This window comes from Convolutriloba macropyga, chromosome 10, assembly GCF_964194025.1.
Source record: "Convolutriloba macropyga chromosome 10, txConMacr16.3, whole genome shotgun sequence".
In the NCBI taxonomy this organism is placed as follows: domain Eukaryota; kingdom Metazoa; phylum Xenacoelomorpha; order Acoela; family Convolutidae; genus Convolutriloba; species Convolutriloba macropyga.
In genome coordinates this window covers 17470220-17493045 of record NC_134477.1, presented here as the reverse complement: position 1 = coordinate 17493045, position 22826 = coordinate 17470220, and the positions used below count along the sequence as shown (strand labels likewise).

At 34.6% G+C, this 22826-nt stretch overlaps 2 protein-coding genes across 2 annotated transcripts in view; one reads left to right on the top strand and one right to left on the bottom strand.

Annotated features, from left to right (window-relative positions):
* LOC142348330 (uncharacterized) overlaps positions 1-18921 on the top strand; it is a 35699-nt gene extending 16778 nt beyond the window's left edge. The window contains exons 6-7 of the mRNA XM_075399638.1: positions 16566-16722; positions 18541-18921. Of these exons, the coding sequence (XP_075255753.1) occupies positions 16566-16722; positions 18541-18802 (419 nt within the window). The 3' untranslated portion in view covers positions 18803-18921. The remainder of the gene's footprint in view (positions 1-16565; positions 16723-18540) is intronic.
* LOC142347941 (proton-associated sugar transporter A-like) overlaps positions 1-22826 on the bottom strand; it is a 129891-nt gene that overhangs the window by 57066 nt on the left and 49999 nt on the right. The gene's annotated exons all lie outside the window — the stretch shown is intronic.

Sequence of the window (22826 nt, the reverse complement as noted above, 5' to 3'; positions counted from 1 at the left end):
TCTTGCACATTATGTTCCACAGCAACACAGTAATACCACAGTGAAATAATTAAAAATATTAACCATGGTGTTCTCCAATATAGTTTTTAGACTTATAATTCTTCCATTATTCTTATAGACTTCTCCGAACAATTGGATGTCGACTGTGACGCAAGTTTCTTTGTAAAAAAATAATAAGCAAAGTCTGCATCATTTTGCCGTTATCTGGATGTAGAAAGATGGAAGGGTTACATTTGAGAGCCAGCTGCTCTCAATTTTAAGTAATATAGCTAGCGATTACAATTCCTTTATTATCTCTTGCGTTGATTTAAACCCCTTCGTAGTATAAATTGGTAGTTTTAAGTCAATGCTGTTTGCAAATCTAAAAATTTTAATTGCTAGATCCATACAGCTCTTTAATTCTAAAGTGTTAGAATTTCTATCAAACTATAGTCTTAAACTTAGTGAGAATTAGAAAGAAAGTTTGACTTACCAGATTAGAAAGACAAGCAATTTGATTTTGATCAAAGAAATTATATAAATGAATCGTCAAGAAATGGTGCTGAGAATCAATATTCGGTTCAAATTGGTGAATCTAGATAATTATTATTAGAGTTAGATTAATTGATGTAAAATCTTCCCAGCATGTATTAAATGATGATGATATCTCCGGAAGTGTGAATGAATTCTCAGAAAAGTGCAAATGCATTCCATTTATGGTTCCCTTTGCGACTGATTTGCAGAAGCAAACCATATTGGGTAACCTTTGCGACCCCCACTATAAATCACGGTGCTAAGATTAGTTTTGTATCTTGACTTTTTCACACTGATAATGGGTATATATACAGCTGATTTTTGAGTCCTTTTTCATCCCCAAAATCAAATCACCATATTGATCTAATAATCAGATCTCTCCTGTAAATCTCTAAATTCTACTGTAAAATATCATTTTGTTATTCTCTCATTTTTGAGAAATTAATTCTTTTACTTAGTTAAAAACGCTTTTTATTCCGCTTGCGAAAGTCCATAACCCAACAGGTTATGGGCCCAGCAATTTTTTAAGTCATAAAATTAATTTCCAAAACAAAACTAATTTGTTGTTGACAGTCATAATCCTTTTCTGCTTAGTACCTTTTCTTTTCACAACTGTTTTGCCTGCTCAAACTTCAATGGATCAACAGACAGTGAAGCTGCTGACCTACACAGGAAAGGCACAGGACTTTCCAATCTGGAGCACAAGATTTGTGGCGATGATGCAGAGGAAGGGACTCTACAAATCACTACTGGGGACAGAGGAGCAACCCAATGAGCCTGCGCCACTGGCCAATGGGGCAACCAATGATGGAAAGAAGAACCACAAGGTGCTGAAGGATGCATATGAGAAGGAAGTTGCAGACATCAAGGAGAAACGGAACAATGTGTGGTGCCATCTGGCACTGACTCTAGATGCAACAACCCTCATGCTGATGAGACATGACTGTGTGGGAGATGACGGCATTGGAGATGGAGCAAAGGCTTGGAAGCTTTTGCAAGAGAGATTTCAGAGTGTGGAGACGCCGACAGTGGTGACTTTAGTGGCACAGCTTGCTCGACTGCAGCTCGAGGATTCTGAGGATTTGGACAGCTTCTTCATCAGAGGACAGGAGTTGCTCACAAGGCTACAAGAAGCAGGGGAAGCAGTCTCAGAGACCCTTTTCAACGCCTTGGTCCTCAATGGTCTGCCAATGAGGTATGAAAGTTTTGTTATACAGGAAAGCTTCAACCCGGCAACGAACTTCACAGAGTTGAGGAAAAGGCTGCAGAACTTTCATGAGAGCACGGTGCAGAGACACAAGGGACAAAGTGGTTCAGTGGCACTGGCAGTGAAGCGTGACTTCAAGAAGGGACCCAAGAAAGGAAACTGCTTTGTGTGTGGGATCCCTGAACACTTTGCCAAGGACTGCAGGAAGAAGGAGACAGCACAATGCAGCAAGTGTGGTGAGAAGGGTCACCTAGACAGGGCATGCAAGAGACAAAGAGATGGAGGCAAACATGAGTCAGTGGCAATGGGTCCAACATTGGCTACACCAGACGAGGAATGCTGGGCAGCTCTTACCCAGTGGAAGACAGCAGGCATGCTAGTGGACAGTGGTTGTACAGATCACATAGTGACGAACATCGATGCGTTTCTGGACTTTGTGCCCATTCAATCAGTGGTCAGAAATCCCAACGGAGAGGCTTCCAGAGTGGTGGGCAGAGGCTGTGTGAGGATCAGCATACCCTCAAACAAAGGGGAATTCCAATGCGAACTCAAAAATGTTCTGTGTGTGCCGGACTATTCTTCAAACCTCCTATCAGTCTCAAGATGCACGGAGTGGGGACATAGCTTCACTTTCGAGAGAGGAAACAGCTGCATGAAACTCCAGAAGGGAACTCGGGTAAAACTAACACAAGAAAATAATTTGTTTTACTTACCCTGCAGCGTTCTAGAATTCAAGATGAGTTCAAACAGCGTGAAACTTGACAGTGCAAGGAAGTGGCACAGACGATTGGGTCATTTGAATCAAGCGGATGTGGTCAGGAATGCACCAGAGACAGTGGGGGAACTCGATGATGTATGCAATGTGTGTGCATTGGCCAAGATCACGAAGACTCCAGTACCAAGAGTGGCAGAGACCCACGCAGAAGAGAAGCTGGAGAGGGTGTTCACAGACGTGATGGGACCTTTCAGAGTAGAGTCACTGTCAGGGTTCCGGTTCTGCATAGTGTTTGCAGACCAGTACACGAAGTTTGTGTTTGTGGACTTGCTTAAGGCAAAGAGTGAAGCACTGGCCAGCCTGAAGAAATTTGTTCTCAGTGTGGGGACGCCCGAGAAGCTGAGGCAAGACAATGCGAAGGAGCTTCTCTCAGAGCAGTTCAAGACGTACTGCTTAGATGCAGGCATTCTACAGGAGAAGACCATACCAGAGACGCCACAACAGAATGGGTTAGCTGAGAGGTGCAACAGGACACTGCTGGAGATGGCAAGATGTTTGCTCATTGACTCAGGACTTCCAAAGATGATGTGGGGAGGAGCAATTCTTCACGCAGCAAGGATCAGAAACTTGGTTGTGAGACGAGGAGAAGAAAAATGCCCAGCAGAGCTGATGAGAGGTATAAAACCTAAGCTTCCAATTAGTAAATTATCTATTTTTGGTTGCACAGTCTTCATGAGGAAGAGGGACAGAGAAGTCAGCAAACTTGAACCCAAGGCACTGGAAGGAAAGTTTGTGGGTTACACTGAAGGAGAAAACAGATACCTGGTGTACATACCCAACACACGCAAGGTGATGGCAGTTCAAGATGTGATCATCAAGGAGTCTGAAGTGGGCTCAATCCCTGACAACAAAGAAACGGCGGACCTACTAGATGATGGGTCGGAACTGGGAATCTGCCACCCAGATGATGGTCATCAAGACGATGACAACAGAGAACGACAGGACACATCTACTGCAATAAAGGAGGAGTGGCATGACGCAGGGAGCGTGAATACTCAAGAAACAACACTGAGACAAGAGGCCTCGGATGTTGGAGAAACAGAACTAGATGAAGAATCTACTGCAACAAGAGGGAGTCACAGAGACTCAGATTCACTGGAAGACAGTGACACAGAAGACTTCTCACAGTTGGTGACAGTTGGCTTCAATGAAGATGCACTGGAACACGCGGACAGCAGAGCCCAGACGAGGGACACGAGCAAGGAATGTTCCGCAATTTTTTGGAGAAGTCAGGACCCATCTTGCTGTGACTGAGGGCGACTATGTGGAACCCAAAACAGTCTACGAAGCCAAGCAAGGTGACGAATGGGACCAGTGGCACCGGGCAATGAAGGACGAGGTCAAGGCACTCCAAGACAACGAGACTTGGAACCTAGTGAGACCACCCACAGACAGGGACGTCATACCGGGCAAATGGGTTTACAAAGTGAAATTGGGACCCAGTGGTCAAGTGGACAAATACAAAGCGCGCTATGTGGCGAAAGGCTTCAAACAAGTGGAAGGACTGGACTACTTTGAGACTTTTGCGCCTACCTGCAATCCAGAGACATTCAGGATTCTACTTCAACTATCAGCAAAGCAGGGCCATGTGATGCACCAATTTGATGTCAAGACTGCTTTCCTGCACTCACCAATCGAGGAAGAAGTGTATCTGGAACAGCCACAGGAGTTTGTAAAACGCGGATCAGATGGGGAGAAGTTAGTATGTCGACTAAATAAATCAATTTATGGTTTGAAACAGGCTGCTAACAACTGGTACAAAGAGCTGGCAAACTTCCTACTGAGACAGGGGTTCACCAGAAGCAGGAACGATCACTGCTTGTTTGCAAGATCAGAGGCAGAGGATCACACCTTCATCTTGGTCTGGGTTGACGACATCATAGTAGCATCAAGAAGTATGACAGTGGTCTCTGATGTCAAGAAGGCACTAGAAGCAACCTTTCACATGGAAGACAGAGGGAGACTACACTGGTTTCTGGGTCTAAGAATCAGACGAGAAGAGGGCAAAGTGGCAGTCGACCAAGAACGCTACATAGAAACAATGCTTGAGTGGTTTCAAATGGATCAATGCAAACCCTCAAGAACTCCAGCTGATTTGAATTTGAAACTTCAGACAGCACAGAACGGAGACGAAGAAGTGGACCAGAGGATCTACAGAAGCTTGGTTGGATCACTTCTGTATCTGGCCAAACAGACGAGGCGAGACATCATGTTCACAGTCAACATTCTGTCCAGACACATGAATGCACCTACCAATCAACAATGGATGTGCGGAAAACGACTTCTGCGATATCTTCAAGGTTCAAAAGGTTTAAAAATTACTTACACAAAAGAGGCTAGTTATGATTTAGTGGGGGAAAGTGATGCAGACTGGTCTTGAGACGTGAACGACAGAAAATCAACAACGGGCTATTACTTCAAGCTCAACGGACGTGGCGCAGCACTCAGCTGGGGTGTCAAGAAGCAGGCCACAGTTGCTCTTTCTTCATCAGAAGCAGAATATCAGGGCATGGCAGCAGCAGTTCAGGAAGCACTCTACCTGAAACAACTTCTAGAGGATTTTGGCATCCAAACAGAAACGTCCAATAGCAATTGGAGAAGACAACCAAAGTTGTATCAGACTCTGCCAAAACCCAGTCATGCACAAAAGGAGCAAGCACATCGAAGCAAAGTTTCACTTCATCCGGGACAAAACGGAGGATGGGACTATTTCAATTCATTACGTTCCTACAGACAAAATGGCAGCGGACATCTTCACAAAGTCCTTACCCGTTTCGAAAGTGGAAACATTCAGAGCAGTTTTGATGGGAACAGACTCTACGCAATCAGCTCAAGTCTGAGTGGGGGTGTTAGAATTTCGATCAAACTATAGTCTTAAACTTAGTGAGAATTAGAAAGAAAGTTTGACTTACCAGATTAGAAAGACAAGCAATTTGATTTTGATCAAAGAAATTATATAAATGAATCGTCAAGAAATGGTGCTGAGAATCAATATTCGGTTAAAATTGGTGAATCTAGATAATTATTATTAGAGTTAGATTAATTGATGTAAAATCTTCCCAGCATGTATTAAATGATGATGATATCTCCGGAAGTGTGAATGAATTCTCAGAAAAGTGCAAATGCATTCCATTTATGGTTCCCTTTGCGACTGATTTGCAGAAGCAAACCATATTGGGTAACCTTTGCGACCCCCACTATAAATCACGGTGCTAAGATTAGTTTTGTATCTTGACTTTTTCACACTGATAATGGGTGTATATACAGCTGATTTTTGAGTCCTTTTTCATCCCCAAAATCAAATCACCATCTTGATCTAATAATCAGATCTCTCCTGTAAATCTTTAAATTCTACTGTAAAATATCATTTTGTTATTCTCTCATTTTTGAGAAATTAATTCTTTTACTTAGTTAAAAACGCTTTTTATTCCGCTTGCGAAAGTCCATAACCCAACATAAAGTGAACTGGGGAATAAAAGTTCTCTTAGGTCACAAGTTTGAGAGCTGTCATGTTATTATTTTGGAAGATCGGGTCTGGCCCGCTGAATTAATTATCTCAAAAATTAGCTCAACGAAAACACAACCAGATATAAGGTCTCTCAGAACACTCAAAAATTTTGATAGCCGCTCTAATGTAAAGCAGAGCCCAAGAATGGAAACGCTCATATTTGGAAAAGCAGAGTAACAGTTCGATCATAATTGAAATTGTTGAGAAAAGGAAATGTTGCCCACTCCAATCGGAGTTTTGAACACTAAGCATAGATTAGAAGAACTCTGAAGTAAAACTTTTTCCAATCAATATGGAAAAGGGAAATAGATAAATTGAAGCATTTAAAAATTATTTTTGTAAGTGAGAACATGTACAAACAGCCTCGGTGAGATCATTATTTTGAATATAAAGTGAACCCTTGTTGGTGGTTGGTCATTTGATTTTTGTGAAGATGCAAGTATTTACTCTGACGGTATTGCTTCTAATCTGTCAGTTTCCTTCAAAAATTTTTTACCAACAAATAGACGCCTGTAATGAGATTTCTTTTAACGTCTGAAATTTCTTTGCAGCTCAGTGCAAGTTGAATTTATATTTATCATTTCAATGTTTAGTGTATATGTGACTTGCTTTTCAGGCATCATTTTGAAATAACTTCTGCCTCGTCACGCACCTTCGCTTTAATTACTCACTTTGCCGATAATATTAGTTAGATACTTTCTTTTTATATTTTTTACCAGTGGCCTAAGGCTATAGTACGAAATATCGCCATCGAATTCGTTCACTCTCATAGCTATAAAAGACGTTTCATCTTTAATGGTTTTAATTTTTGTTCTAACAACTGCTGTTCATTCTCTTGAGAATAATTTTTATGACACTCTTAAAATTTTTGTCGCCCTATTTTTACAGTACTGGGTCATAAAATCCTTCTTTTTGTTACTTTCAAATCTCTGGTGCAAAATTATATAGTAACTGAAAAATTGAAAAGGTCACTTAGAAACCCCTCCAAGCAGTTTCCATTTGTTGCCTAATATCTATGTTCAAGAGACAAAATCACCGTTATGAGTTGAAAACCACCAATGTGCCAACATGTACTCGCTAAAATAGAGAACTCGATCAGTTTGTAATAAAACTGGCCTCATTTGTTTTTAGTTGACCCCCCCCCCCCCCACCTGCGCGGCTTATGTAATCATGGCTTTAATTTAATCTGATGGATTTGATGCAGGAGACAAAGTGAAATTAAATTCGAGACAGGATTGAATCAGACTGGTCAAATTCAAATTGAACTGACAAAGGATAAATGTTGAATTAGTCCCCAGGGTTTAAAAAATATCCTGCGAGTACAACCAAAATAGGACAACAAAAATATACCTTTGCCTTCTCAAGTTGTTACCTAACATTCCAAAACCCCTCTAACTGTTACATGTAAAAAAAGAGGCTCGGTAATGTGAGTTCGTACATAATGTTCCGACGCCGCTCAGCCACGTTTTTCACTTAATTGTCCACTAAAAGAGGAGAGATAGAAAATTTTCAAAAAATCATTTATTGTTCAAAAACAATTGGTTTATTCATTTTAAGAAATGGCTTCTAACAAATGAAACAATAACTACTTAGAGGACCGAGGACCAATCATCACCGCCCTTAGGGAGCGTAACATCCAAGAAAAACAACAAAATCAAACAAAAGACAAGCTTTACTTACGACCAGAAATCAATGTCTACCTAGTTTTTCAAAAAATAACTTAAAGAAGAACTCAATTTGCACCAGATAAAAAGTCGTATAAACCAAATGGCTCACAGAAAAGTTATGAGACCTGTCTTTATTGAGAAAAGTTACCATTAGACAGAAAACAGTTAGAAAATACTTCGAAACTTTTCAAAAAACAATTAAAATCAATGTCATCAATTATCTGTCAACTGAAATCAGTCATTAGCTTCATACAAAACTACTGAGACCTGTCATTATCCAGAATTTAAAAAGACTACCAAAAGAATGCATGCAAGCACAAATCAAAAAGTAATTCCAACTTTGCAAGGAAACGGTGTCAAAGCCTATAGGATCAAGATCTATTCAATAAAAATATAGAACGAAATAAATTGCGCCTAATTTCAATGCCGTGAATCTGTTATGCGAAATGTCGTTCAGGTGCCATTAATGTAATGATGGGACAAAACCGCAAAAGAAAAGCTCAAAAACGGAAAAATATCAAAAAGTAATCGAAAAATTTATGAAACTCGATTTTTTCAACGCCAAAAAAACCATTATTTGAAAAGTAAATCATTAAGAAGACTATATTATAAACAATTCGAAACAAAACGTGACATCTTTTTTCCTAAGATTAAGCTAAAAAGTTGTAGAAAAAATATTGAAAGTGGCAAATCTCAAAGAACCAGTTTTTTTAAACAATTTTTTTAAACCACAAAACATTAGAACTAAAATTATTCGTTTGAAAATGATTAATAGTTGAATTTATATCTGCTTAAGAAGCCAGTTGCACATGTTATTAGCAAGACTGAGTCAAATGGTTAAATATTTATACTATAAAGAGAAAGGTTTCAAACTTCTAAGAACAATTTTTTGCAAGCGGTGTTGAAGACAAAGAACCATATCCTTTTTTCTAAAATTGCTTAGCAATTTCGTTGATCTCCCTTGAACGTAAATTGATATCCAAAAATTTGGTTTTTATTTCTAATAAGTCTGGTCTGTAAATAACATTTAATGCAGAAGTATTTTATAAAAATTTATACAGCGCCCCATTAAAATCCGAAAAATTTTTAAGCTATTAAATTCCACAACTAGACCAAAACAGGTTTGTGTTGCTCCTGAAGCTTCTCAATTAAAATAAAAACAATATTTTTGCGTTACCGAAAGAGTCAATTTGGCCAATAATTCAGTATACAAAATTTAAATTTGGATTTTGGATAATTATTGAGTTATTTTACCAAAAAGCTTATAGTATCAATTGAAAGCATCAGTTTGTTTCATTATTTGCTCCCTAGATATCAAATTACCCAATTGAAGGAATAGATTCAATCGGGATTTTTCAAGACGAACATCAGAAGCTAGTAAATATCAACCATTCAATAAAAAAGTTTACAAAAATTACATGTCGGAGCAACAACAACCATGATTTTTACTCATGAAGCACAATATTGTCTGATTGGACCTTATTGGTACTTAAAAGGAACCAATTATTATTGAACCCTTAAATGAAAAAAGTTTACTTGTAAGTGTGATAGAAAAATTTTTTCTGAAACACATACGCCAAAAACAATTGGAATCCTTTTTCACTGCGAAAAATAACGATGCGACCAAAACTGGCAGTTCCATCGCTGCGCGGCAGTTAAGAACCCAATTTTTTCTAGAATGTCACGCAATATTTTTTGGGCAAACAAAAATATTAATAACAAAATAAACAATGCGTTTTTTGTAAATATGGGTTTAAATTAACTAAAACCGCAAAAATTTTATATTCCCAGAAAACTTTTTTAGGAGACAGAGGTACAAGTATCTTATTCAAACAAGATTTTTCAAGCAGTTTTTGTGTCTGCGCCACCAGTCAAATTAGACACAGTGGGTCAAATAGGCATATTCGATGCCATTTTTAACAAAAAAGAGAAAAACTGCTGATTTTCGAAAATTTAATCTGCAAAATTTGCCAAAACATTTGGATCAAACAATTCACCCACTCTCTTCAATCTCTAAAAAGTAAAATCTTTTAGAATTGACATGCTTTCTAATGATACCACTCAAAATATTTTGAGATGAATATATCGATCGGCAAAAATTGACTGAACAATAATAACCTATTGAGTATATAGCTCCTCCACAATGATCGCAACAAAAAATATAGAAAAATTTTTTTAAGATAGGATGAAAAAATTTTGCAGCTATTTAAATTATTGTTTTGCTCCTTTTCCTTTGTATGCGTTCACTTTTTTGAATAAACTATTGATTATTTAAATGTGAAGATGATCTTTTGATAACTTATTGATAAATTCAGCATTTCAAATTTTTTTTTTCCGAAAAATTTCATATTTGTATCATTTGAGTTTGATATTTTTTCTTGCCCATAGAATAATTTTGAAAAAATTATTGTGATTTTTATAGCTAAAGGACGCTACCTAAAATAGTGTGCTGTCTTACGGTTTTGTCAGGTTTGTGTATTCAAGCAAATTTTACTTGATTTTTCGTCTTATTAACGTGAGCTGAAATGCTGCAAGAGTAGAAAGGATTTCTTTCTTTTTGTTGCATTTTTGTTGCGTTGCTTTCAATTTTAAGTTCCTGCGTTTTGTTTTCGATTTGGAATATCTTTATAGTTCTTAGAACAGCTGACATTTGCTTTTATATCTTTTTGGCTGGGTGTAAATATGTTTAAAGATTGGCTGGAGAGAGTTTTGACGAAGTGAGTAAATCTTCTTCTGTAAAAATAATAAATTGAACTGTGAACTTTCCATTACTTTTGTTTGGTTTTGAGAGTTTCTTTATTTATGAGGAACACTTCAGCGCAGTTTTAACGCATATCTTTGATTCTTTTCCTGGTGCTCCTAAACCCACGTTGTTCAGAGTTCAGTGTTATACTTTAATAGTCTAACTATTGCTATGAGTCTGAATTAAGTTGGTTTTCCTTAGTTAATTCAAAAACATCATAAAATTGACATCGGGTGTTTCTAGTTAGCACCATTGGTAAGCTAAAAAGTGGAAAATTGTCTTTATCTACAGTTATATTTTAAATAAAATTTAGTAGATGTTTTAATACAGGAAGAACTTTTATTTCTTTTCCATTATAGGCTCTTCCAGCTTACTGAGTTGTCATATGATGGATACCCCCCAAAAAAAATTTCTTGAGTATAGCATAATGGGAGGATGCGGCACGATAATATCGAGGAGACCCGAACGGGAGGTGAGGCACTCTATTTTCGGGAAACACCTTATTTTTCTATAATGACAAGAACTTTTTAAACACAATTTCAGGTAGTCGAGTGGACAAGAAGACAAAGAGGAACCGAGAGATCATCTTGCTTTTCTTCCTCTCCACTATGGCATACATTATACTCTGGTTCCCTGAAGTATCCTACGCATTCTTCTGACAGTGGAGATCCATTCCATGTCTGTACACATACTACTTCCGGTTAGTTCCATCTCTATAACAGTTATAGCCTGTTAATTATTTCATGTATTAATTTAATTAAATTAAAGATTTTTTAATTCATATTGATAATAATAATAATGAAAGCTTGCGTGATTTTTATTCTTTTTTGTTTCAAGTATCTAACATTTTGGCTATAACCTAATTGATAAATTTCAAAAAGTAACGTGAGTATTCCTTTGGTTTTGCAATGGTCCCATTATAAACTAGTACCCCATCCAAACTGCAACCGACGGTTAGGTACATTTCACGCACCATTTCCCACAAAATTTATCTTAAAACAAGTAAAATTTTCTTTTAAAGGGGAAATATTGTTACAAAAATATTTTTTCAAATATGTTTCAAGTTTTCTTATTAAATTCCGCAATATGGACAATTTGGCCATTTTGTAACATCTGTTGACAAAACTTATCCTCGGATTCCGCACTTTAAAACTTTGATATTCCACAATTTGCGGTATTCAATTTCCACACGGTACGTCCGATAGAATCCACAAATAAGAAAATAATTAATTTTTGTTGAAGTAGCTACTAATCTGACTTCAAAGAAGCTTTGAAAACAACAAAGTGAGCCGAAAAAGCTGGAAGATTCAAATGACGTAGTGCATACTTACATTAAGAATTAAAATTTTGTACATTAACATTTGGGTATATACTATATGTTCATTTAAGAGAACAACTATCTGCAAGCAATTCAAACAAAAAAGTTTCTATATTAAAATTTATAGTTTTTTCATAAAGATAAGATTATAAAAAAGTTCATATAAAATGTTAAGATAAAATTGCTATAACGTTTCAAAATTTTTCAGAGCCAACTCATAGAAGCAAATTTATAGACTTAATGCAAGTTCTGTGAATACAAACTTTCATAGATGGTAAAGAAAAACAAATTTTTCAATTACGAGGTCAATCCGGGACAATACCTTTTGGCTTAAAGAGAAATTAAAATGCCAAACGTTAATGAAAATGGACAAATAGCTACTTCATCGAATTTTGATAGAACAGTAACAACAAACTAAAAAGTATTAGATGTTATTGCATTGAGTTGAGATCAAACACGCAAGTGCTGGTTTCAAAATGCCACATGTCTACAGTGCCAGACTTTAGAATACCAGATTTTGTAATATGCAAGACCAAATTTTGAACCTGCAGAATGTGAGTTTCAAGAAGGGTTACGTTTCTTTTCAAATAGCGACCTCTTTTGCAAAAAAATTCCAACCAGCGTCAAAAAAAAATAAAAAGATCGACATTTCAGATGGCTAAAAGCGACAGCATCGATAAAACTGACTAAAATAGCATTTCTTGAAGTTAACATGAAACTTCTTTCACTTCTTAAAGTTTTGTTGTAGGTTCAAATATTCTACCCGTTTTGGCTTCTTCATGGACTGGGCTAGAGAGTTGTTGTTCTACATCTACAGTGTAGTCAATCCTCTCTTGTTCATTGGCACTCAGAAGAACTTCCATCCTAGAAGATTCCACAGGGATTTCATGAAAAAGTATCGGACAAAATATGGTTATATTGGACGGAAACTGGGATTCGGAAGTGAAAAGACGGATTCAAAGATTCCACCCGGGCCGTCTGCTTCGCAATTGGCAAATACAAATATGTAAAGAACATGCAAAATCTTTATACCTATCTGAAACATTTTTGTACATATAACATCAATATACACTCAAAGTGGATCGGTCAAACATTGACAGAAGTTTACTTACATTTGTCCAGAATCTTAGGTATGCTTGATTACAAATATAAGTAAACCGTAGAATTTTCTATTTGTTGCCAGTGTTATCGATTTTATACCTAAGAGGGCTTCGGCATATAAAGATTAAAAAAACAAAAATTAATTGCATGTTTAAAATGTTTGTCAGCACGGTTCGAAATTTAAGAATTAATTGGTTTTTATATGGTTTCATAAAGTTCCGACGCCGCTCAGCCACGATTTTCACTTAATTGTCCACTAAAAGAGGAAGAGATAGAAAAATTTCAAAAAATCCTTTATTGATCAAAAACAATTGGTTTATTCATTTTAAGAAATGGCTTCTAACAAATGAAACAATAACTACTTAGAGGACCGAGGACCAATCATCACCGCCCTTAGGGAGCGTAACATCCAAGACAAACAACAAAATCAAACAAAAGACAAGCTTTACTTACGACCAGAAATCAATGTCTACCTAGTTTTTCAAAAAATAACTTAAAGAAGAACTCAATTTGCACCAGATAAAAAGTCGTATAAACCAAATGGCTCACAGAAAAGTTATGAGACCTGTCTTTATTGAGAAAAGTTACCATTAGACAGAAAACAGTTAGAAAATACTTCGAAACTTTTCAAAAAACAATTAAAATCAATGTCATCAATTATCTGTCAACTGAAATCAGTCATTAGCTTCATACAAAACTACTGAGACCTGTCATTATCCAGAATTTAAAAAGACTACCAAAAGAATGCATGCAAGCACAAATCAAAAAGTAATTCCAACTTTGCAAGGAAACGGTGTCAAAGCCTATAGGATCAAGATCTATTCAATAAAAATATAGAACGAAATAAATTGCGCCTAATTTCAATGCCGTGAATCAGTTATGCGAAATGTCGTTCAGGTGCCATTAATGTAATGATGGGACAAAACCGCAAAAGAAAAGCTCAAAAACGGAAAAATATCAAAAAGTAATCGAAAAATTTATGAAACTCGATTTTTTCAACGCCAAAAAAACCATTATTTGAAAAGTAAATCATTAAGAAGACTATATTATAAACAATTCGAAACAAAACGTGACATCTTTTTTCCTAAGATTAAGCTAAAAAGTTGTAGAAAAAATATTGAAAGTGGCAAATCTCAAAGAACCAGTTTTTTTAAACAATTTTTTTAAACCACAAAACATTAGAACTAAAATTATTCGTTTGAAAATGATTAATAGTTGAATTTATATCTGCTTAAGAAGCCAGTTGCACATGTTGTTAGCAAGACTGAGTCAAATGGTTAAATATTTATACTATAAAGAGAAAGGTTTCAAACTTCTAAGAACAATTTTTTGCAAGCGGTGTTGAAGAAAAAGAACCATATCCTTTTTTCTAAAATTGCTTAGCAATTTCGTTGATCTCCCTTGAACGTAAATTGATATCCAAAAATTTGGTTTTTATTTCAAATAAGTCTGGTCTGTAAATAACATTTAATGCAGAAGTATTTTATAAAAATTTATACAGCGCCCCATTAAAATCCGAAAAATTTTTAAGCTATTAAATTCCACAACTAGACCAAAACAGGTTTGTGTTGCTCCTAAAGCTTCTCAATTAAAATAAAAACAATATTTTTGCGTTACCGAAAGAGTCAATTTGGCCAATATTTTAGTATACAAAGTTTAAATGTGGATTTTGGATAATTATTGAGTTATTTTACCAAAAAAGCATTTAGTATCAATTGAAAGCATCAGTTTGCTTCATTATTTGCTCCCTAGATATCAAATTACACAATTGAAGGAATAGATTTAATCGGGATTTTCCAAGACGAACATCAGCAGCTAGTAAATATCAACCATTCAATAAAAAAGTTTACAAAAATTACATGTCGGAGCAACAACAACCATGATTTTTACTCATGAAGCACAATATTGTCTGATTGGACCTTATTGGTACTTAAAAGGAACCAATTATTATTGAACCCTTAAATGAAAAAAGTTTACTTGTAAGTGTGATAGAAAGATTTTGTCTGAAACACATACGCCAAAAACAATTGGAATCCTTTTTCACTGCGAAAAATAACGATGCGACCAAAACTGGCAGTCCCATCGCTGCGCGGCAGTTAAGAACCCAATTTTTTCTAGAATGTCACGCAATATTTTTTGGGCAAACAAAAATATTAATAACAAAATTAAACAATGCGTTTTTTGTAAATATGGGTTTAAATTAACTAAAACCGCAAAAATTTTATATTCCCAGAAAACTTTTTTAGGAGACAGAGGTACAAGTATCTTATTCAAACAAGATTTTTCAAGCATTTTTTGTGTCTGCGCCACCAGTCAAATTGGACACAGTGGGTCAAATAGGCATATTCGATGCTATTTTCAATATAAAAAAGGAAAAACTGCTGATTTTCGAAAATCTAAGCTGCAAAATTTGCCAAAACATTTGGATCAAACAATTCACCCACTCTCTTCAATCTCTAAAAAGTAAAATCTTTTAGACTTGACATGCTTTCTAATGATACCACTCAAAATATTTTGAGATGAATATATCGATCGGCAAAAATTGACTGAACAATAATAACCTATTGAGTATATAGCTCCTCCCCAATGATCGGAACAAAAAATATAGAAAATTTTTTTTAAGATAGGATGAAAAATTTTTGCAGTTATTTAAATTATTGTTTTGCCCCTTTTCCTTTGTATGCGTTCACTTTTTTGAATAAATTATTGATTATTTAAATGTGAAGATGATCTTTTGATAACTTATCGATAAATTCAGCATTTCAAACTTTTTTTCCGAAAAATTTCATATTTGTATCATTTGAGTTTGATATTTTTTTCTTGCCCATAGAATAATTTTGAAAAAATTATTGTGATTTTTATAGCTAAAGGGACGCTACCTAAAATAGTGTGCTGTCTTACTGTCTTGTCAGGTTTGTGTTTTCAAGCAAATTTGGCTTGATTTTTCGTCTTATTAACGTGAGCTGAATTGCTGCAAGAGTAGAAAGGATTTCTTTCTTTTTGTTGCATTTTTGTTGCGTTGCTTTCGAGTTTAAGTTCCTGCGTTTTGTTTTCGATTTGGAATATCTTTATAGATCTTAGAACAGCTGACATTTGCTTTTATATCTTTTTGGCTGGGTGTAAATATGTTTAAAGATTGGCTGGAGAGAGTTTTGACGAAGTGAGTAAATCTTCTTCTGTAAAACTAATAAATTGAACTGTGAATTTTCCATTACTTTTGTTTGGTTTTGAGAGTTTGTTTATTTTTGAGGAACACTTCAGATCAGTTTTAACGCATATCTTGGATTCTTTTCCCGGCGCTCTTAAACCCAGGTTGGTCAGAGTTCAGTGTTATACTTTGATAGTCTAACTATTGCTATGAGTCTGAATTAAGTTGGTTTTCCTTAGTTAATTCAAAAACATCATATAAAATTGACATCGGGTGTTTCTAGTTAGCACCATTGGTATGCTAAAAAATGGAAAATTTTCTTTATCTACAGGTATATTTTAAATAAAATTTAGTAGATGTTTTATTACCCGAAAAACTTTTTATGTCATTCCCATTATAGGCTCTTCCAGCCTACTGGGTCGTCATATGATGGATACCCCCCAAAAAAAAAAATCCTGAGTATAGCATAATGGGAGGATGCGGCTCAATAATTTCGAGGAGACCCGAACGGGAGGTGAGACACTCTATTTTCGGGAAACACCTTATTTTTCTATAATGACAAGAACTTTTTAAACGTTATTTCAGGTAGTCGAGTGGACAAGAAGACAAAGAGGAACCGAGAGATCACCCTGCTCTTCTTCCTCTCCACTCTGGCATACATTATACTCTGGTTCCCTGAAGTATCCTACGCATTCTTCTGGCAATGGAGATCAATTCCATGTCTGTACACATACTACTTCCGGTTAGTTCCATCTCTATAACAGTTATATCCTGTTAATTATTTCATGTATTAATTTAATTAAATTAAAGATTTATATTCATATTGATAATAATAATAATGAAAGCTTGCGTGATTTTTATTCTTTTTTGTTTCAAGTATCTAACATTTTGGCTATAACCTAATTTATAAGTTTCAAAAAGTAACGTGAGTATTCCTTTGGTTTTGCAATGGTCTCATTACAAACTAGTACCCCATCCAAAATGGAACGGACCATTTGGTACATTTCACCCATCGTTTCCCACAAAATGTATATTATAACATGTAAAATTTTCTTTTAAAGGGGAAATATTGTTTAAAAAAATTTTTTCAAATATGTTTCAAGTTTTCTTATCAAATTCCGCAAAATGGACAATTCGGCCATTTTGTAACATATGTTGACAAACTTGTCCCTCGGATAGCGAACTTTAAAACTTTTATATTCCACAGTTTGCGGTATTCAATTTCCACACGCTACGTCCGACAGAAACCACAAATAAGAAAATAATTAATTTTTGTTGATGTAGCTACTAATCTGACTTCAAAGAAGCTTTGAAAACAACAAAGTAAGCCGACAGTGCTGGAAGATTCAAACGACATAGTGGTGTCAGGACAATTTACCCAATTCCATTTTACCCAATGCCATTATACCCAATGCCATTTTACCCAACCTGCCATTTTACCCAATGCCATTTTACCCAATGCCCACTTACCCAATTTACCCCATTGCTAAATTAACCAGAACGACTATTTAGCCGACTATGAAATAAATGGCCCGTGGGACTTGATATGAAACTATCACAACCGAACATGTGATTATATTTTCCACAAATATTTTAAATCATCCTTCTAATAGCGACTGCTAATTTGTAATCGGATAATTGAACGAAAAGATCAAAGAGCATTGGGTAAATTGGTATTGGGTAAAATGACATTGGGTAAAATGGCATTGGGTAAAATGGCAGGTTGGGTAAATTGGCGTAGGGTAAAATGGCATTGGGTAAAATGGAATTGGGTAAATTGTCATGTAACCGATATAGTGCATAATAACATTAAAAATTAAAATTTTGTACATTAACATTTAGCTATATAATATATGTTCATTTAAGAGAAAAACTACATGCAAACAATTTAAACAAAAAAATTTCTATAATATAATTTATAGTTTTTTTTACAAATTTATAATTATTTAAAAAATTATATATATTAAGATAAAATTGCTATAACGTTTTAAAATTTTTCAGAGCTAGCTCATAAATGCAAATTTGTAGATTTAATGAAAATTATGTGAATACAAATTTTCATAGACGGAAAAGAAAAACAAATTTTTCAAATACGAGGTCAATCTGTGACAAGACGTTTTGGCTTAAAGAGAATTTAAAATGCCAAACGTTAATGAAAATGAACAAATAGCTATTTCATCGAATTGCGATAGAACAGTAACAACAAACTAAAAAGTATTAGATGTTATTGCATGGAGTTGAGATCGAACACGCAAGTGCTGGTTTAAAAATGCCACATGTCTACAGTGCCAGACTTTAGAATACCGGATTTTGTTATATGCAAGACCAATTTTTAGACCTGCAGAATGTGAGTTTCAAGAAGAGTTAAGTTTCTTTTCAAATAGCGACCTTTTTTGCAAAAAAAATTTCCAACCAGCGTCAAAAGAAAAATAAAAAGATCGACATTTCAGATGGCTAAAAGCGACAGCAGCGATAAAACTGACTAAAAATATCATTTCTTGCAGTTAACATGAAACTTCTTTAATTTCTCTTAAAATTTTTCCAATCTGTTTTGTTGTAGGTTCAAATATTCTACCCGTTTTGGCTTCTTCATGGACTGGGCTAGAGAGTTGTTGTTCTACATCTACAGTGTAGTCAATCCTCTCTTGTTCATTGGCACTCAGAAGAACTTCCATCCTAGCAGATTCCACAGGGACTTCATGAAGAAGTATGGGACAAAATTCGGATATATTGGACGGAAACTGGGATTCGGAAGTGAAAAGACGGATTCGAAGATTCCGCCTGGGCCGTCTGCTTCGCAATTGGCAAACACAAATATGTAAAGAACATGCAAAATATTTATACCTGTCTGAAACATTTTTGTACATATAACATCAATATACTCTCATCGTGGATGGGTCAAACATTGACAGAAGTTTACTTACATTTGTCCAGAATCTTAGGTATGCTTGGTTGCAAATATAAGTAAACCGTAGAATTTTCTATTTGTTGCCAGTGTTATCGATTTTATACCTAAGAGGGCTTCGGCATATAAAGATTAAAAAAAAATTAATCGCATGTTTAAAATGTTTGTCTGCACGGTTCGAAATTTAAGAATTAATTGGTTTTTACTGTCAAAATTTGACTGTCTTTTAAATGGCGTAATTAAACTTGAATTTGTTCCCCTCACATGCAACTGTATTGTGAACATTCTTCTAATGTTGACGCAAGCTTATTCAAAATCACTGAGAGACACCTCTATTTGAGAAGTTTTGAAGCTTGCTTTTATTTCAATTTTGATAACCTTAGGTACAAAACATAAAGTTACGAAAATTATGAATTTACAAAAATTTAATGCTATAGTCCGCAAAAATATCAATGACGTTTTTTAATGATTTCTTTGTGCCTCGAAATTTTTACTACAGACGGTTTTGAATCCGATTATAGCGACGGTTCTCAGCGAACAAAAACATAAACACAGACGGTTTTCTACGATTAAAACCCGGACATAGAAAAACTTTACTGCGATCAGAAACAAGCATTCCCAGTTTTTTCCTCACTGAAAGCCAGCATTTGAACAATTTTCTATTTTTGAACCCGAGCACAGGGATGATACCAAACAAAAAAATGATTCCGTTCGTTTTTTTTTGTTTAATTGACATCAAATGATTTCATAACAATAAAAATAGAGAAACTCTGTAGTATATTACACTTCCAAGTCTGAAATACATTTTGTAATTTTAGACAATTTCTGCAATTTTAAATTTAGTAATTTTAGACAATTTTTGCTCTTTCAACAATTTTGATCAATTCAATTGATTAAACAGCATTTACACCTGAGTGCTCTGATTACAACAGTTTTGCACATACTACTATCTCTTTCCGAAATTCAAAAAAAAACTTCTTGCAGTGGGTACATGAAGTGACAATAATTTTACTCGATATAACCCTCTATTGATAAATTTTTGTAGAACGGTTGTGTCTAAATAATAGTGACAACTTACATTTAATGAAAATATTTTTTTCATATTTTTTTGAAATTTAAACATTTTTGCTGCATTAAAGTTATATTGTACATAATTAAGGTCAAGAAATCTCAATTTTTAGTGAAAAAATTCTATTTATTCAATCGCAAAATGCATCATATGTAAGGAAGAGTTCTGATCATAAATAAATATTAAAGTCTCCCATAATAGTTGCTAAACTTAAAAGGAGCGAGACTCTTGTTTCCAAATCTGAAACGACCAGAACTCTTCGTAAAGATCTTACTTAATGAACATATATTATTCCCTTAATAGTGAAAAACAAAAATGTTCGTTGAGTAGAAGCTCAAAAAAGAACCTGATACCTTACTTGGTGTCTTAAAGCAAAAAGTTTAATATAACTTGGAACCTAGCCAATTATAATTAAAACTTCTATTTTAAACCAGAAACAAGGAGGCTCGGTAATGTGCGTTCGCACATAAAGTTCCAACCACGCTCATCTACATTTGACACTTAATTGTCTACCAAATGAGGAAGAGACAAAAAGTAAAATATCAACATATCGTTCAACAAAACATTATATGAGCATGAAAAATCTACCTTATAGGGCCAATTAAACCTGTGGTTACCATAATATGACTACCGGATAAGACGGTGATAAAAATCAAATAATTACAAATAATAATTACAACCAAAATTCGTTGTCCATTTCTCGAAAACGACGAATAACCAAATCAAAATCCCATCAGATAAAGTTTATCCAAAAGAAAATTATCCTCCACTTAATTAAAGAAAAATATGGGACTTTTCCTCAATGCGACTTGGTAACAAGTCCACAAGAAATGAACAAAAGGCAAAATTTAAAAAAAAACATTCTTTTTTTGAAAAGTATTAACGTCAAACTGATCAGAAATATTATGCATCAAATGAAATCTTTAAGAGATTCTTTTATACCTCATAGAGACCGATTGAGACTTTTCTTTGTCGAGGATATGTCGTACGACTACAAAAAGAACGACAAATAAAATTGCACGAACAAGTTGCACAAAAACTATGTCCCAATTAAACCTTGTGCCCCTTATAAAAATTAAAAATTTTTAGTTGCGTATATGTCAGATGACCAGAGGAGCGCCCATTAATGTGATACTGTGAAAAAAAGCTACAAAATTGGTCGAAAATGACAAAATCATAAATATTTTAGGAAAACTGGTTGTACCGAGAACAAAGGCCGTTTCAGAAAATAAAACCGCAATAGAAAGCAAAATTTAGTTGATTAGATAAAAGATGTGACTTATCTAAAGGGATGCTAAGCTACAAGTTAACAGAAATAAATTTGGCAAATTAAAAAACAAACATTTCCGAAATTTATAGCCAACATACATAGGCTTTCAACTAAATAAGTAGACAGCTTTTTTGCAACTTTTTTGAAAACTAATTGCGCCTGTCATTAGTGAGACCAAGTCATTAGATCGTAAAAAAACATTAAATACAAGCTGAAAAAAAAACTTCAAACATTTTTAAGAAACCACAGTAATGAAGCCATTAAAATTATCAATTCGTCACAGCAAGAAAAATAAATCTTCCATTGCAACTCATTTGAACATCATAAAGTACATTTGCAAAATGACCATTTCAAAATGACGGCAAAAAACCACAAAAATTGAAAAGTAACTGAATTCCACAAAATTCCTGTTAAACAAATTTTTTTAGCCCGAAAACATAAGTCAAAACGTTTGAACAACGGAAAAATCATTGTTTCTTTCAACAAAACATTCAAGACATCTTTCAAAAATGAAGCCAGATTACGAAATTGATACAAATTTGCAAAATACGAAAAAAAACGCAAACCAGAACAAAAAGAGATAAGTTGAAATATTTTCCGTTTTTCTTTGAAAAATTATAAACTGGAAGTTAATTGAACCATTCGCTATATATATCAATATCAGTTACTAGGTTAGTTTAGGTATCAATATTTGTCCACTGGGAACTTTAAATACCCAATATTTAGCACACGAAAACAAAAATTAACTACAAAATCAGGGCAAAATTAAAAAAAAAACTCTACCAAATTGCGCAAGAGAACCTTGTCGCAGCCCTTAAAATCATATGTTAAAAACACAAAAAATATGTTTAATTTCATTTTTTGGTGAAACTTTTTTTCAGATAGACTCCTAGGTAATGTTAAACTGACAATTTGCCAAAAAAACAAAAACAACAGCAAAAATTGGCAATTATGCAAGAAAATCACCCAATTTTGTATGAAATCTCATAGCACCGAACTCAAGATACCTTTCCTTTAAAACAACCTACAACAAAATTAGTTTGTATGCTATAGGAAAGAAAGTTTGACCGGTATTCCTTGAAAATAGGGTAAAAGTTGACGGAAATAATATAAAGTAAATGACAAGTTCAAAAAACCACTGAAATTTCCTAAAAACAAATATATTCAATGACATAAGAGACATTAGGTAACAACCGAATGCATGGTACAAGTTCACCTACAATTCTTGCAGAAGCCATCTGGACTTTTGAATTGTGAGACCTAGTAAACAGAATGCAAAAAAATTAACAATTGAAGAAAAAAACTTAAAAATTCAGTTAAAGTTTAATAAAGTTCTTCTGAAAATGTACACGTTTCTGATTGTAAGAATTCATGATAATATCAAACTTATCCTTGATTTTTCCATGCATTTTTGTATAAACGATGCAATTTGTATAATTATCTAGTTAAATTTGTAAAAAACGGCAGGCAAAGTTTTAATTCCTGAAGACTTTTACAGTGCGCCGAGATTCAAATAGCTCTCTTTTGGATTTTAGAGAGATTATGTCAGCGGTTTCTAGGTCTGCACTTTCGGCATACTTATACAAATTGTATCAAAAATGC